Raw genomic sequence first — 18,092 nt, forward strand, 5'->3', positions numbered from 1 at the left:
TCGAAAAAATACATTTGCAAATGAAAGGAAAGCGTTATGCATACGTAAGGCCAGCATACTGGCGGCCTTACCGGCCAACTAGCTAAAACCCTCGTAACCTCGGTAAAAAGACAATGTTTCATTATTTTATTAACAAATTGAAGTCTAATCTTCTTTTATTTTGGGCCAAAACATTTAAAATCTCTTCCTCCGTCACGTCTGCATCTATGGATATTCAAGAGAGCCATTCCGTTCAGGCGTGCTTCTCCAGTTTTATTTCTTAAATATGTTTTAAGCCTGCGAAGTGAGGAAAACGAGCGTTCACTTGAAGCGACAGATATAGAGACTGTTGCTCCAATCTTTAAAAAACGATGCACTGTTTTGAAAATTTTTGCATCGCAACAATTCAACGCGTCTAAAAAAGTTTTGGATCTCTTTTTCCTGTATGATTAACAATAAACTCTAAAAAAATAATAGAAACCTTATTGGTGACTTTTCAGTTCAGAACTAATTTTCAAAAGAAGTCCATTTTCGACTCACAATTCCCCTTAAATCTAAAAAAATCCAGTTCAGCAGCCACAGAGTTATAAGGCAAACTCATTACTTTGAAGCAAATTAAAAAAATGTCTCTGTACAGTTTATATTTTTCTGGGTTTTTTAATTGGCCTACATCCCCACAACTTTTTAATACTATCCAAATACAATAGGTTTGTTTTTAGTTTAACATTTTCATAGTTTCAAAAAATTTAATTCACCCCAAACCCTCCCTGCGTTCGCCCTTGGCACCACAAAACATCTTTTCTGAGAGGAACTCACGGAGATCAGCTCTTCCAAATAATTTTTTTTCGGCCTTCTAACTGTATATAACTTTTTAAGTAATACTGGTTGTTTGTGAAGAATAATTAATTTAAGTATAATATAGACGTTATATATGATTAAAATATAAAAAAATCCAAGCTGTAAGGACATATACATGTTGACGTTGGCTTAGCAGCGGCCAGAAAGTCGGCGTTGACGCAGCAGCAATAAGACGATGGTGTTGACGCAAGCCCATTCGGTACCGATGTGATGTTACCCCAAAATCGCGTTATGGATAGCTGTTGTGTTCAACAGCCGAAATTGTCAGATCTTGTTAAAAGGGGATCTTTTTTTCCGCCACTTTTTAGCGGCATCGCGACACCTCCTTTTTTTTTGCAACAGCACTTTATGTTTTTGGCGGTAGTTTTTAATAAATTTGCTTTACCGCAATAAATATAATGCACTAACTGTGAAACCATAGCTGTTAAGTTTTGATTACTAATCGTAATTATTAGTAATCTGATTACTTTGTATTTGAGAGTGAAATAATTGATTACATTACGATTATCTTGATCCCAAGTAGATTACGTAATGATTAAGATTACAAGTAATCAAAAAATAATCAGGATTACTCTGGATTACTGAAAAGAATCAAAAATAATCAAAATAAATAATTGATTCTTTTCAGCGATTCTTTTTGATTCTTTTCAATCCAAAACCCCAAACAACTTTGGTCTTTTTGCTTTTTTTAATTTTTAATAAATTTTTTTATTCAATTTTGTACAACAAATAAAGATATTCAAGAGTCTTGAATCAAGACATAATAACTAAATGTAACACCAAAAAAATAACAAAATTCATTTATAACAAAATAACAAGAAAAATATACATTAACTCCATTTAGAATTTGCTTTCAATAACACCAATTTCTCAAATGATAAGTCCGACATTGACTGGCGCCTTGGACTGTTCACTATCCCCGCAAAGCAAAATAGCCTCTCTACTGGTGCTGAGGGAGGATTAAAGGCAACAAAAGCTTCTTTTATACTGCAATGTTTTACCCAAGTGTCGTCTGTTCTTGAATTGTCATTTAAGTAACAGAAAAAGTGATCGGTCAAAAAAGCCCGACGATCACTAGCACTTGGCTCAGGAGTAGCATTTGTTCCTTCTTCGTTATCTGTGTCTGTATAAAGATAAATGAATTTAATAAAAATAATCTAAGAATATTCAAACAACTCTACCGTTGAGGTCAAAATCAAAATGCCTATTATTTGCAAATAATTCATTACTTTTCAATATTTGTGCATTGAAAGCACTATTGTCTTTTGCATAGAAATCGCAAATTGTGTTTAAAACCCAGGTACTTTTGTCCGCTACTGTCACCTTCGGTTTTACCCTTTGCAACACCTTGATCCATCTCATTTTAATATCTGGAGGTAGTACAGTTGCCGCTAGTGCTATATTGGCCTCCGGTTTTAAAGTAAAAAATACGTCAAACCGATCTCTGAAACGCTGCTCCAACTTAGCAACCACAGAGGAAACTTGCTGCATTTCTGGCTTGTTTTGCAGCTTATTTAATCTATTGCTGAGGGTCATCAGAGTCGGAATTAAGCAGCCTGCATAGAATATACACTTACTTAATGTGAAACCGATAAATAATACTAATACATTTTACCGTAATTCACGTTATTTTCTCCTTGAAGGTAGTCCAAGGCACGAGCAATAGGCCCCATCAAAAACTGGTACATCTCCAGATACTGCAAATCGCTCGGAGAAAATTGTGACAAGCTGAGTTTTTCGCACAAAGGATTCAACTTGTCCTTGGCCCAAAGTAACTTCGTTACTGCGTCGAACAGTGAATTCCACCGATTCCACAACGGGCACAAGCAATGTCGATCCCAAGCATTCCACAATAATTTCCGACTTCGGCCATTTGCACTTCCTCTACAAGGCGTTGCATTTTTCGAATGTCTGGAAAATATTCTCTTTAGTACATTATAGTTCAACAAAATCCTTAACAATTTTCAGTTACCATCGAATGTTGGATATACAAAGCCTGCTCACTTCTCAAAATCTTCACGTAATCGGCGGAAGGAAGTAAATTCAGCGTATGGCTGCAACATCGAAGATGCTTTGGCAGCAGCAGCTCGTTTTGGAAAACTGGCAAATCGTTTCATCTTCATGAGAAGTTTCAGTTTCCGTACACCCGTACTCCTTGAAAGCCTTAACAAAATTGGAGCCATTGTCTGTCACCTTCATAATAACATTGGACGGGCTCAGACCAAAGCCGGCATTAATTTCGGCAATGATTTGCGCAATTTTTTCAGCTGCGTGCACGCCGAATATTCTCCTGCAAGCAAGAGCAGCCGACTTGCGTTCCACGTTCTCTGTGAGCCAATGGCAAGTATACCCCAAAAAGCTCCGGTGGTTCCCAGACCAAATATCCCCGGTTATACAGAAGTGTTTTACGGAGGCCATTCCCGACTTGATTTTGTGTACCACTTCACCATAATGCTCCTTCAATTTTTTTACAGCTGCTTGCACCTAGTGATGAGCGATATTTCACTACCGGTGATTTTTTCACTGTGATTGAAAAATCGCAAATCGCAACTGCGATCACTTTTTATAAATAGCAGTTCGAAACTGTGATCGCAGTTCGAAACTGTGATCGCAGTTCGAATCAGTGATTGCGATCGCAGTTCGAAACTGTGATCGCAGTTCGAACCTGTGAATTACGATCACAATAGCAAATAGCAGAAAAGTAAGAACTTTCTTCAGGGTATTATAAGTATATATCGTATATGCTATTTTTCGTCATAGCGGTTTGAAGTTTTGAGTGTAACGTTCTTATAATTTTTAATAATGGCAGGAAATGTATCAAGGAAAAGAAGTGAAGTGTGATGTTTGAAGTGGTAGATGAAATATAATCAAAATGGAATATTTTAATTTGTTTTAATAAAATTTTTAATTTTACTTATTGTTAAAACCAAATTTGAAAGCTTTTTGTGATGAAAACAAGAATTGTAACTAATTAATTTCAGAAAAAATTATGGAATAAAAAAATTACGCGTTTTTAATATTTTCCCAAAGATTAGGAAACTCGCGTTAATTATTTGGTCTTGAAAATATTAAAAGCGGGTATACTAAACAAACAAATTATCAACCACACTAAAGGTAATTCCTTCTAAGAAATGTGTGAAACTATCACACCAACATATAAATGAACTATGCAATACGCTCCAGGTGTCAGGTAGCCGAACCACTCCAACATTTGCGAAAATGTAGTGAAAAGAAAGGCGGAAAAACTTGACTCGAGTTACAGGAGCCAAAAGAGAATTTGCCGCCAATAACGACAAAATGTTTCCGTCGTTCCCATGACAGTCGGGTCTACGTAAGTGGAACAGACCCGGACTTTTATTCGGCCAAACAGTGTCAAATCGGCAGAATCTGCCGCTACAACAACAACAAAAGTCTCCGTTTGAACGTCGACTTAGTTGCGATCGCAATAGCAATATAAAATCACAGTGATTTAAAAATAGCAATCACTGAAATCACAGTGATTTAAAATCGCAATATCGCTCATCTCTATTGCACGCTCATTATCTTCATGCCACTGGTGTGCAAGAGGTCTATGAAAGACCTTCTTTCTAAAATTGAGACAGGCAGTGCTCCATCAACAATAGCATGCAAAAGCTTTCTATCGAAGGCAGCTTGCGCAGAATTGCCAAAAAGGCTGCACGACTTCAAACGTTTGTATTCCGCATACAATTCGCTATGTTTGACCCGTAAATGCTTCACAAAATTGGAGGTCACGTCACCAGTAGCTCTTATCTTCCGATCACATCCGACACATTTTGCAATTGTCGACATCTTATTCTGATCAGAAATCTGTGAATTCGTATGTATATGAATATAATTTTCAAAGTTCAATTCATTAAACACTTACAACAACACCAAACACATCAATTTAAATTTTAAAACAAACAATACTAAAACAACCCTAACTAATTTGAACCATATGCACATAAAAACTAACTTTTACAATATCCGTATAAAATCTCGCGTTGAAAACAGTTTTTCCAGACACCTCAAAAGACTGGATTTTTATAGAGCTTCCAGAATTTTTTTGAAGAACCTTCTCCTCTTGCGGGGACTTGGCACGTAATTCTTGTCCAAAATTTTATCATCATTTGAGAAGTCGCTTTCTCCAAAAACCAATTGATCAGTTTGTGACATGTTATCTTCAAATGGAGCGTTTTTGCACACAAAACACAATTAATAACAACTGACTGAAACGTGAAGTTTGAAGTATAGATTATATGATTGCACTTTATAATCTTGTTTGACTTGTTAACGTAAGCGTACCAACAAGTTAACAACCGTTCTTGAATTCTAAAACTACTCCCTTCAACATTGTTGTTTTTCATACAGGTGTACATAAATATCAGCTACGCTCATTGAAGCTTATTCTGATGATCAGAACTGGGAAATTTCGCGATGGGGCTGATTAAATTGAATGGCTGAATTGCTATTAATATTAGCAAAAATATCTCCATTTATAATATAATATTTATAATAATATAATATATATATACATATATACATATAAAAGCATGTATCTCAGAATCAGACGCTCAGGTTATACAAAAAACAATTTAAAAAATTTTTATAAAAAAATGTCTTAAAATTTAAAGAGAAGAGTTGTTTGGTATTTTGGATTGAAAGTAATCAAAAACAATCAAAAAGAATCGCTGAAAAGAATCAATTATTTATTTTGATTATTTTCATTAATTTATAATAATCCTTATTATTTTTTGATTCTTTATAATCGTAATCATTACGTAATCCCAATATTTCAAACGCACAATTAAATAATCATTACGATTCTTTTTAGAAAATAATCTAACCGATTACTAATCGTAATCATAATTTAACAGTTACGTGTGAAACCACCTTTAGCAGAAAAAATATAAATTCCCTTATTTCAACACGACTTTTATTTTAACACTCCACTGAATATGCCGTTTAACCGAAATATATACCTTTTGGTTGATAATTCTCTCTCTTTTTGTTTTTTTTTTGTTTGCGCACTATTAGGTTGGTGAATTTTTTATGGCGTATACCGTACGTATGATATGAACATATGTAATACTTTTTCACCACCGTTCTTTACACAATAGAATTCTTTATTACATTAGTTTCATGAGTTAGCCTAAACCTTACCCTAACGGCTTAGACTTGTGGTACCTATGTATACAAAAAAGGGGTAAGTAAAGGGTGATTTTTTAAGAGCTTGATAACTTTTTAAAAAAAAAAACGCATAAAATTTGCAAAATCTCATCGGTTCTTTAGTTGAAACGTTAGATTGGTTCATGACATTTACTTTTTGAAGATAATTTCATTTAAATGTTGACCGCGGCTGCGTCTTAGGTGGTCCATTCGGAAAGTCCAATTTTGGGCAACTTTTTCGAGCATTTCGGCCGGAATAGCCCGAATTTCTTCGGAAATGTTGTCTTCCAAAGCTGGAATAGTTGCTGGCTTATTTCTGTAGACTTTAGACTTGACGTAGCCCCACAAAAAATAGTCTAAAGGCGTTAAATCGCATGATCTTGGTGGCCAACTTACGGGTCCATTTCTTGAGATGAATTGTTGTCCGAAGTTTTCCCTCAAAATGGCCATAGAATCGCGAGCTGTGTGGCATGTAGCGCCATCTTGTTGAAACCACATGTCAACCAAGTTCAGTTCTTCCATTTTTGGCAACAAAAAGTTTGTTAGCATCGAACGATAGCGATCGCCATTCACCGTAACGTTGCGTCCAACAGCATCTTTGAAAAAATACGGTCCAATGATTCCACCAGCGTACAAACCACACCAAACAGTGCATTTTTCGGGATGCATGGGCAGTTCTTGAACGGCTTCTGGTTGCTCTTCACCCCAAATGCGGCAATTTTGCTTATTTACGTAGCCATTCAACCAGAAATGAGCCTCATCGCTGAACAAAATTTGTCGATAAAAACGAAACGAAACACATTTCGAACCGAACACTGATTTTGGTAATAAAATTCAATGATTTGCAAGCGTTGCTCGTTAGTAAGTCTATTCATGATGAAATGTCAAAGCATACTGAGCATCTTTCTCTTTGACACCATGTCTGAAATCCCACGTGATCTGTCAAATACTAATGCATGAAAATCCTAACCTCAAAAAAATCACCCGTTATATGTAGTTATAATTCAATTCAGCAATCTCATAATTTTTTATGCGTTGCGAGTTTTCGAGAGAAAAGTTCTGCGAAAGATTTATGGTCCTTTGCGCGTTGGCCAAGGCGAATATCGCATTCCATGGAACGATGAGCTGTACGAGATATACGACGACATTGACATAGTTCAGCGAATTAAAAGACAGCAGAGTAAGAGGAAGACCTCCACTCCGTTGGAAGGACCAAGTGGAGAAGGACCTGGCTTCGCTTGGAATATCCAATTGGCGCCACGTAGCGAAGAGAAGAAACGACTGGCGCGCTGTTGTTGACTCGGCTATAATCGCGTACGCGGTGTCTACCCCAGTAAAGAAGAAGAAGAATCTCATAATTCATGGTAATTGAGTATTCTAACACGTTGGTTGGTTTGTTAATATACTATAAAAATTATAAGTATTTTACATGATATAAAACATTTTATAATATACTATATTCAAATATTATTCAATTAATTTTAAAAATTCATTTTTTAAACATTATTTTTAGAATTTTAAAGTCGCTTGACGCAACAGAATAAGTATCTTTTGAATTTAATATGTTAATGAATTATTTAATATTAATTTAAAACATAGTTTACTAGATAGAAAGAAATTTAAATTAGCCCTGTGAAAAAAATTTTCCAACTGCAATTCAACACAGCCATAACAGTTAAGCACACAAAAATATAATATAACAATAGAAAACACACACTCCCGAACTTTGTAGTAGCACACGAATCACCAGTCAAACAATAAAAATGTGAAGCCTCTGGCACTTACCACAGCAAACGGATGTTTGGTTGGTCGAACTCTAGTCGCTAGTTCAATTCGTTTTTAACTTTCTTAGTAGAAATAAAACGAACACCAAACTCCGCTGTAAATTCCACAGCAATTGAAACACACTTTTGCAATGCCTCCGACGGTTTCATTAGATATGCAAGTGCTTTTCCTAGTCCTACTTGAAAATGGGATTGCGAACATTTTCACACACCGCAATGGCAAGAAAGCGAAAAATATACCGCAGATAGTTACTAAAAGTGGCATTTATATTTCTATTTTGTTTAGTAATGAAAAATGGAAATTTGTTACTTTTTTATCGTTTTTGATTAAGGACTATTTAACATGCGAACGCAACATTAGCATCCATCGAATAGCCGTGCAGTCAGCTCAGTAAAACAACTTGCAGACGACAGCATAACAACAGCACTAACAACGAAAAGAAGGTTGGGAACGACCGTAAAGAAGAATGTGGCAATGGCAATGGAATATTTATAAAACTTCTCACGGGTTTTAAATCACGAATGGATTAATCAGTTTCCATAGATATTTAAATGGAGGATTGAGTCATGTGTAGAAGTTTACGTAAGTGAGGAAAGTTGTCTGATTGCCATTCACTTGGGAGCGGACAGAGACGATTCTTTTATATATAGCTCAAAAAGCTCATGATTTCCGGTCTTAGACCAAATATCCTTTTGAAGGCAAACTGAAATGAGAAGGCGAATGATCCCTCTACAGGGTTATGCGCTGGGTTTGGAACCCGCGACGTAAAAAAACACATTTATTTTGCATTACATAGTTGGTCACATAACCTTTGGCTGCATAAGTAACTTTTCAAAATCGTAGCGATTATCAATTAAATGAACAAAGTTCTTAACAACTCTTGAACTGAAGTAATATTTTCACACTTTTCTAACGGTTATTAATATGAATATCCCGCCGTATAGCTGTCAGGTTTATATTTCCTTTCTTTTTAGTTTTTTACTTCTGGTCGCAATTAAATAGTACTACACTTAGGTCCGATGTCATTTGCACACAAAACATTGAATTAAATTATTCAGTGGTGCAAAATAGAAAACAAAGTGCCTAAGTTCTGTGTTGTCTTCTGCAAAATGCGTAGAAAAAGGACAACATGCAAAAAGGTTTATAACGGAAAAGGGGAAAAGTGCGAAATAGAATGCGAACCGTTTTTTACATACTCTAATTGCTTCATTAGTATCTCTATAATGAAAAGAAACTGATGCAAAGGGTATGGGAATAGATATAGCTCTAAAGAGAAAGGTGCGCTAGTGCAAAGTATTTATATATTTAGGGTAGGATATTATAAGAGTTTAGCGAAAGGAGTTTAATTATATTAAGTGCTATTAAATTAATTATTTGGGAACAATTAAAAACAAATATCATACTTCAACGCAATACTATAAAAGGAGCATTCCAAAGTAAACAGGACTTAAAAAACACAGATCAATTCTGCTTCAATACAGCTTTTTGCACGGTTCAAAAGCATTTCGAACGCAAACAAGAATTCTACGCCAAAAAAATTTGATACACCCCTGTGTTTGACCAACCAGGGTCATTTTTTTTTGAAGCGCGGCCGGTATGGCCGAGAGTATGCCGGTGCAAGCCTTTTGAATGGCCTCTACGTCTGCTGCAGACGGTCTGCATAACGCTTTTCTTTCATGGGCAAATGCATTTTTCCGAAATGGAGGAAGTCGCACGGTGCCATATCAAGAGAATACGGGGAGTGGTTAATGGTTAAAATGTGAATTTTGGTCAAATAATCGGTTACAAGTGTCGAATCGAATGTTCGATTCTGGGCAATTTTTGGACGTCAGTCAATTTATGCGGAACAAACCGTACAGACATCTTTCGTAAGCCCAAATGTTCAGTCAAAATGCGATAACTCGATGTTTTGGAGATGTTCAATTCCATGAATTTCAATGATGATTTCGGTTTGTTGAATTCATACATAGTTTTAATGGAATTTCCTGTGATCACGGATTTTGATTGGCCCACATGTTGATAGTCATTTATGTCCTCACGACCACTTTGAAAACGTTGAAACCACTCGTGCATTCTGTTACGCGATAAACAATTATCACCATAAACTTGTTTCATCAGTTGAAACGTTTCGATAAAAGTTTTACTAATTTTAAAACAAAATTTATTGTTGGCTCCTTGATTGAAGTCATTTTCGTACCTATTACACAACCATAACGACACTTAAAACGCAATAACTTCACTTCCAATCAATTAAATGTCATGAAATTCTCACTGGACAATCGACAAAGATGGCAGATTTTAACGCACCAGTCGGCATATAGATGGCACCACCAGGGCGATCTAGATTCTAAAAGAAGTTCTTTACACTGGATCCTCTTATTTAGGGCAAAAACTATAACTTCATCGGATATTTCCAAAAAAAAAAAACAACGGACACTCTAATGTGCAAGTAAACTCAAACTTAGCCAAATAAAACCAAGTTTGAGTGTGATAGGTGTTACTGCGGATGTGGCTGCTACAACATAAATCCTTTGGTTTTGATCTTTAAATATTGCCACCAGCAAAAAGGTTTGAAGGGGGTTACAAGCATTCAGTGTGTGCATATTATGAGATGAAATTTTAAGAGGAATCGATTGTAGATAGATGTATTCGTAGATATGTTTATTTGTACCAGAAAATTAGATGAGGCATGAAACAGTGGTGCAAGCATATACCGCAGATACGTATACATACATACATACGTACATTACAAATGTTTCAATACATGCACGTACTTCATGTCTGTTGTGGTGTTGTAAAGGTGCTGAATGCCATAGAAGTTGCTCCTGCGAAAAATGGTAAATAAATAGTTGCACAAACACACTTGTTGAAACGATGAAAGCATTTGTGTGATTTAGTAAAATGCTTGCGTAGTTGCCTTTGACACCCGACAGACGAATAAGTTGCAGCCAAGCAAGCATTGATAGGCACAAATTGCAGGTTAAAGAGTCAACCTAAAATTTGGAGTAGAGACTTTGAATAGTGATGTTTGTACGATGAAGCCTTGATCTAAATGGCGCTGCCAAGACATTTGCGTTGAAACCATTTTCACGAATTTATTGTAAGGGTGGCTACAGACAAATGTCAAAAGTATGTAGTTTCAAATGTAGCGTTGTATTTTTTAGCCACTTTCACTTGTTTTTTTGGCTACTAAAACTTGTACCAATTTCTTCTTAGATGCATCTCTACAGTTATTACCTTCTACGTTAAGCATAATGAGAAATATAGCAACTTTTTTCAAACATATACCTGTATTGAAGGTTTTCCTATAAAAACAAAATATAAACTTTACTTAAGTGTCTTAGACCTGCCTTTATTTTATGTTTTCAGTACCAACCCATTAGTTCATCTTTGAACCGTGACTACCTGGAAACTCTCATACGTACAAGGTTTGTCGCAAAAGAAACAGGACTGTAAAAAAAGACAACAAAAAATTAATATTTTTCAAAAGTTACATATATTTTTTATTCACAGTAGTTTCCTTGTGTTTCGATACAGCGTTTAGAACGGTCAATTAGCATTTCAAATGAGGGTTTAAGGTCATTTTTCGGAATGCTCTTGAGAATATCGGTAGTCGCTTTTTGGATAGCTGAAATGTCCTGAAACCAGTATCCTTTCATGGAGTTTTTTGTCAAAAAATCAGTGACAAGCGTCGACAGATAACACGCCGCATTATCGTGCAACAGGCGCCAGGACACTGCCTCACGGTATTGTGGTCGAGCACGACGAATGCGTGACAAAAGACGCTTCATAACACCAAGGTAAAACACAGCATTAATCGTTTGGCCAGGTGGACGAACTCTCGGTGTACAATACCCTCAGAATGATAAAAACAAATCAGCATTGTCTTTATTTTTAACTTCTGAAGACGACTTTTTTCGGAGATTATAGAGGTCCTCACGACCTTCTTGGAATCGCTTAAGCCACTCATGGTCATTAGTACGGGATAGGCACTGATCACCATAAACCTTTTTCATCATTTGAAATGTTTGAGTAAACGTTTACCCAAATTTAAAACAAAATTTAATATTTGCTCTTTGTTCAAAATGCATTTTACGACCGATGACCAAAAGCTGCTGTCACTTTTTGATCGATAACATCGATTATATTTATCCAATCCAGAAACAGTTATATTTAAAAAGTTTTGTTTCTTTTTCGACAGACCTTGTAAATTCATATGATTTATTTATTTTTACTCTTACAACAGCTTTGCGTAAAAACCACCCTGCAACCGGCGATGGCTGTGAAAGAGGGACCAACAAACTACCGTGATAACACTATAATCCCTCCACTTTATGAAGATGAGGTCGAAAAGAGCTCTAAGAAGGCTTAACTAAAGACTAAGATAGTTTACCGGCTGAGCTATGTATTTAAGTCGGCCGTGAGGAGCTGAAAAGCATATGTTCCAGCATCAGAGCAAGATTTGGTAGGATGAAGCATGCAAATGATTGTAATATGGGTACACTCTAGCTTATCCATATGATAGGATATTCTGCTGTCTGCGCAAATTATCACGGAATCAATTTTCTTAGTATTTCACATAAGGTTCTTTCGACAGTATTGGGTAAAAGACATAAACTCATTGTAAATAAATTGATTGGAGTATATCAGTGTGAGCGTAGCCGCTGTCTTTTAATTCGCTAAGTCAATGTCGTCGTACTATATATCTCATAAAGCTCATCGTTCACATCAGTTGTTGTCAACATCCATACCTCTGCAACATAAGCAGAGGGGTCTCTCATACGAGGCTGATTGCTATTTTTCATTGGGTGCGTTTTTTTACTTGGCGGGTCCTAAACTCAGCGCACAACCCTGTGTAGGGGATGTTTTGCTTTCTCACTATAGATCGCCTTCAAACGGATGTTGCTACCCAGAGGATACTTAGTCAAAGACCGGAAAACGTGAGCTACTTGAGCCATATATAAAAAATCGTTTCTGGCCACTCCAAAATGAATGGCGTTCAGATAATTTTCCTCAGTTGCGTGAAGACACATGGAATGAATGGAGTGGAGGTCTTCCTCTTCCTCTAATTTCCCTGGCGGGTACTGCGTCGAATACTTTCAGAGCTGGAAGCGTTTCGTCCATACGTACGACATGACCTAGCCAGCGCAGCAGCTGTCTTTTAACTCGTTGAACTATGTCAATGCTGTCGTATATCTCATACAGCTCATACAGTTATACAGTTCCATCGAATGCGATATTCGTCGTGGCCAACGCACAAAGGACCATAAATCTTTCGCAGAACTTTTCTCTCGAAAACTCGTAACGTGATTCTTCAGTTGTTATCATCGTCTATGCCTCTGCACCATATAGCAAGACGGGAATTAAGAGCGACTTATAGAGTTTGGTTTTTGTTCGTCGTGAGAGGACTTTACTTCTGAATTGCTTACTCAAGTAGCACTTGTTGGCAATAGTTATTCTGTGTTGGATTTCCAGGCTGACATTCTTGGTGGTGTTAATACTGGATCCTAAATAGACGAAATTAGCTACAACTTCAAAGTTATGACTATCAACAGTGACGTGAGAGCCAAGTGCGACGACTGTTTAATTGATGACAGGAGATATTTGGTCTTGCCCACGTTCACCCATTTGCGTTGCTTCCTTGTTCAGTCTGGAGAAAGCAGAACTAACGGCGCGGGTGTTGAGACTGATGATATCAAAATCATCGGCATACGCCAGCAGCTGTACACTCTTATAAAAGATTCTACCTGCTCTATTAAGTTCTGCAGTTCGAATAATTTTCTCCAGCATCAAATTGAAGAAATCGCACCATAGGGAGTCGCCTTGCCTGAAACCTCGTTTGGTATCGAACGGCTCGGAGAAGTCCTTCCCGATCCTGACGGAGCTTTTGGTGTTGCTCAACGTCAGTTTACACAGCCGTATTAGTTTTGCGGGGATACCAAATTCAGACATCGCGGCATAAAGGCAGCTTCTTTTCGTGCTGTCAAAAGCAGCTTTGAAATCGACGAAGAGGTGGTGTGTGTCGATCCTCTTTTCACGGGTCTTTTCCAAGGTTTGGCGCATGGTGAATATCTGGTCAGTTGTTGATTTTCCAGGTCTAAAGCCACACTGATAAGGTCCAATCAGTTTGTTGACGGTGTGCTTTAATCTTTCATTCACTACGCTCGATAGAACCTTACATACGATGTTGAGGAGGCTAATCCCACGGTAGTTGGCGCAGATTGTGGGGTCTCCTTTTTTATGGATTGGGCACAGCACACTTAAATTCCAATCGTTGGGCATGCTTTCGTCCGACCATATCTAACAAAGAAGCTGATGCATGCTCCTTATCAGTTCTTCGCCGCCGTGTTTGAATATCTCGGCCGGCATTCCGTCGACCCCTGCCGCTTTGTTGTTCTTCAGGCGGGCAATTGCTATTCGAACTTCTTCATGGTTTGGTACTGGAACGTCTGCTCCATCGTCATCGATTGGGGAATCGGGTTCGCCTGGCGTTCAGAAGGCTGGAGAAGTGTTCCCTCCATAATTTAAGTATGCTCTGGGCATCGGTGACTAGATCACCTTTCGGGGTTCTACAAGAGTATGCTCCGGTCTTGAAACCTTTTGTAAGCCTCCGCATCTTTTCGTAGAATTTTCGAGCATTACCCCTGTCGGCCAGCTTATCTAGCTCTTCGTACTCATTTCGGCATCTTTCTTTTTCTGTCTGCAAATGCGTCTCGCTTCCCTCTTCAAATCTCGGTATCTATCCCATCCCGCACGTGTTGTGGTCGATCGTAACGCTGCCGGCAGCCTGTTTTCTCTCCGCTGCGATACGGCACTCCTCGTCGTACCAGCTGTTCTTTTGCACGTTAAGGTAAGGAGCTTGAAATGCCGTCCCACAAGTCTCTTATAACGAGTTGTTGACGAGTGCTCTCAGAGAGCAGGAGTGCAAGTCGAGTAGAGAATCGTTCGGCTGTCTGTTGTGATTGCAGCTTCTCGACGTCGAACCTTCCTTGTGTTTGTTGGCGTGCGTTTTTTGCTGCACAGAGGCGGGTGCGAATCTTGGCTGCAACAATATAGTGGTCCGAGTCGATGTTAGGACCTCGGAGCGCACGCACATCTAAAACACTGGAGACGTGTCTTCCATCTATCACAACATGATCGATTTCGTTGGTGGCTTTTCGATCTGGAGACAGCCAGGTAGCTTGATGTATCTTCTTATGCTGGAATCTAGTACTACAGATAACCATATTTCGGGCCCCGGCGAAGTCGATCAGCCTCAACCCATTTGGGGATGTTTCCTCGTGGAGGCTGAACTTACTGACAGTAGTACCAAAGATACCTTCTTTGCTCACCCTGGCGTTGAAGTCGCCAAGCACGATTTTGACATCGTGGCGGGGGCAACTCTCATAGGTGCACTCCAAGCACTCATAGAAGACATCTTTGGTCACATCGTCTTTCTCTTCCGTCGGGACGTGGGCGCAAATCAGCGATATGTTGAAGAACCTCCCTTTGATGCGGATTTTGGCTAGACGTTCATTCTCTGGAGTGAATGATAGTACACGGCGACGGAGTCTCTCTCCCACCACGAATCCAACACCAAAATTGTGCTCCTTTATATGGCCACTGTAGTTATTGTCACAAGGACCTACTCGTCTCTGTCCTTGTCCCGTCCATCGCATTTCTTGGACGGCGGTGATGTCAGCCTTTACTCTAACGAGGATATCAATCAGCTGGACAGCGACACCTTCCAAATTAAGGGACCGAATATTCCTGGTGTATGCTCTTCAAATCGTATTCCTTAATGTGTTTGCCATGGTCGTCATCAAAAGGGGTGTCTCTCATCCGTGGCTGTTTTGTTCTTCTCATTGGGGGTATTTTAATGCGTGGCGGGTCCCAAACCCTGCGCACAACCCTGGGTAGGGATGTTTCGCCTTCTCACTTTAGCTCGCTTTCAAACGTATGTTTTTAAGCTACCCAGAGGATACTTGGTCAAAGACCGGAAGTCGTGAGCTGCTTGAGTCATATGTAAAAGAATCGTTTCTGGCCACTCCCAAGTGAATGGCGATCAGAGAACTTTCCTCACTTACGTGAACTTCTACACATGACTCCATCCTCCTTTAAATGCCTTACTACTTTAAAATTCGTTATTAAAGATTAGTTTTTCTCAGCAATTCGACAAAAAGTTTCATAAATTAACATATCTAACAACTTAAAATATTGGATCCCAATTAAGTTGTTAACCAAATTTTTTGTGGTTGAAGTGTTGGCCGGAAAGTTATCTCGGTTCGGGCCAAAACGTCAAGATTGCAAATAACAGCAATAGAAAGAAGCGTCGGGTAAGCCAAGCCCACAAAACTATTAGTGCACACCTTAAAAATAATGACAACTCTTCTTTAATTACATATACAAGTATATGTACCACTAGAAAACTCATAACACTTAACTAAAACACCTTAAAATTGCCTAGCAGAGCAAACAAGAAAAGCAAAACAAAAGCAAGTTTGAGCAACCAACCATCCAAAGTAAACTATGATACAACAACACAAAAATCAAAAAAGTCTGACTACAAAATGGAGCAATAATAATAATACTTGAGAAAAAGTATTGAATATAAAACAGCACAGGATAGGTCTGCAGTATTTGAGCTGCGAGATAAGTTTTAGGGAAGACAATGCTGTGAAAGTGGTGCTACTAAAACCATTATAGTTTGGTGTTTATGTTAGGTATGTAAGTGTGAATATCTGTGTGTGTAAAAGGGGCTCTAGAGGTGTAAATGATACCCAAAGCATTCTTAAGCCAAAACACAACACCAAAATTATAGCATATTAATAGGCGTTAGTACTCCAGCTAAATATTTACTCGGTACTAAAACCGTTGCAAACATACACTCAAGCACAATCTCAGCCGTCGAAATTGCAAAAGTTATTAACGTAAATCCTTATTCATATTTTTGCAAGCAACTCGAGGACGTGTGACCAAAAGCTTTTATCACCACCTTGATGAAGTCTAGCTTCACCAGCACGCCTTAAATACGGGTATGTTATGCTTCCGCACAGAATTATGGCACCTTATTAATTTAGTTGCCTGCAAGGTAAGTAGAAAGTTTGGGGCGAAAGTTTTGCGCCTTGTTTACCTCAAGCTACTAACGGAAGCGGTGTCAGACACTTTCGTATAAACATACATATTTTCCTCTAGGAAAGGTTGTGCCTTACAGTTTATCCTAAGGCTATTGACGCCATTCGTTTGTCTGTTTATAGCTCAACACTGCTGCAATTCTAGTTTGTTTGTCTTTAGCATCATTACTCGACCCATAACATAAATTGATATTGTGATTTTTCTCAGATATTGTGGAGAGATTATTAAATTTTCATATGAAATTTTAATACATTTGAAATTCATCTCATTAAATAATCGTGTACTTCATATGTACCAGTGTACAGCGTCACTCATAAGGTATTGCTTCTTATATAACATTTATTAAGAAAAGCAAGTTTTTCCATTATATTCGGCAAATGATTTCGTTCCAAGTGTAGCCAGGTTCTTTTCAACCTGCTCTTTTCTACGGAGTGGAGCTCTTCCTCTTCCTATGCTTTCCCCGGCGAGTGCAATGTCGTACAATTTCTTAATTCGCTGAAATATGTTTAATGTTTTCATATATCTCTTACAGCTCATCGTTCCATCGACCAAAGTATTTGCCTCTGCCGATACGCAAATAACCATAAATCTTCCGCAGAGCCTTTCTCTCGAAAACTCGTAGCATTGACTCATCAGATGTTGTCATCCTCCATGACTCTGCACGATATGGCAGGACGGGGATGATGAGTGACTTGTACAGTTTGGTCTTTGTTCGGAAGATGACTTTACTTTTCAATTTCGTACTCAATCCAAAGTAGCACCTGCAGGTAAGAGTTATTCTGTCTTGGATTTGAGGGCTGGTATTGTTGTTGGAGTTGATACTGGTTCAAAGATATACGCAAATTATTATGATGAGAGGAAACTTCAATAGAATTAACATCAAGCCATTTCCGTATTAAGCTTTATTGGGTTCATAGTGGAATGGTCTAAAATTGTTAAGTCGACGGGCCTGCAATAAAATGCACCTACAACTAAATTTCATCAGGATGGAAAGGTGCAGAGATTACCCTGCCTTCCAGCACCCAAGCGCGGGATTTCTGGGCTTCGCGCGAGTTACATACATACGTGAATAACCTGCAACATAAGCACTTGTTGACAATATTTCCTTACAATCAATAAATTTTTATATAATTGTTATAATAATATTTTAATAAAACACGAGGAACTGCAGTTGAGATGACCTATCG

The 18,092-nt window shown here is 38.1% G+C and overlaps 1 protein-coding gene across 1 annotated transcript; it reads right to left on the reverse strand.

Moving 5' to 3' along the window:
- Window positions 1–1,488: 1,488 nt before the first annotated feature.
- LOC125775555 (uncharacterized) lies at window positions 1,489–2,945 on the reverse strand. Its single transcript, XM_049446210.1, has 5 exons — window positions 2,810–2,945; window positions 2,453–2,748; window positions 2,019–2,393; window positions 1,839–1,960; window positions 1,489–1,786 (listed from the first exon to the last, which is right to left on the reverse strand). Exons 2-5 carry the CDS (start codon window positions 2,523–2,525, stop codon window positions 1,778–1,780), a joined length of 579 nt encoding a protein of 192 aa, XP_049302167.1. The 5' UTR covers window positions 2,526–2,748; window positions 2,810–2,945; the 3' UTR covers window positions 1,489–1,777.
- Between the last annotated feature and the right edge of the window lie 15,147 nt (window positions 2,946–18,092).

This window comes from Bactrocera dorsalis, chromosome 1 (assembly GCF_023373825.1).
Source record: "Bactrocera dorsalis isolate Fly_Bdor chromosome 1, ASM2337382v1, whole genome shotgun sequence".
NCBI lineage: Eukaryota > Metazoa > Arthropoda > Insecta > Diptera > Tephritidae > Bactrocera > Bactrocera dorsalis.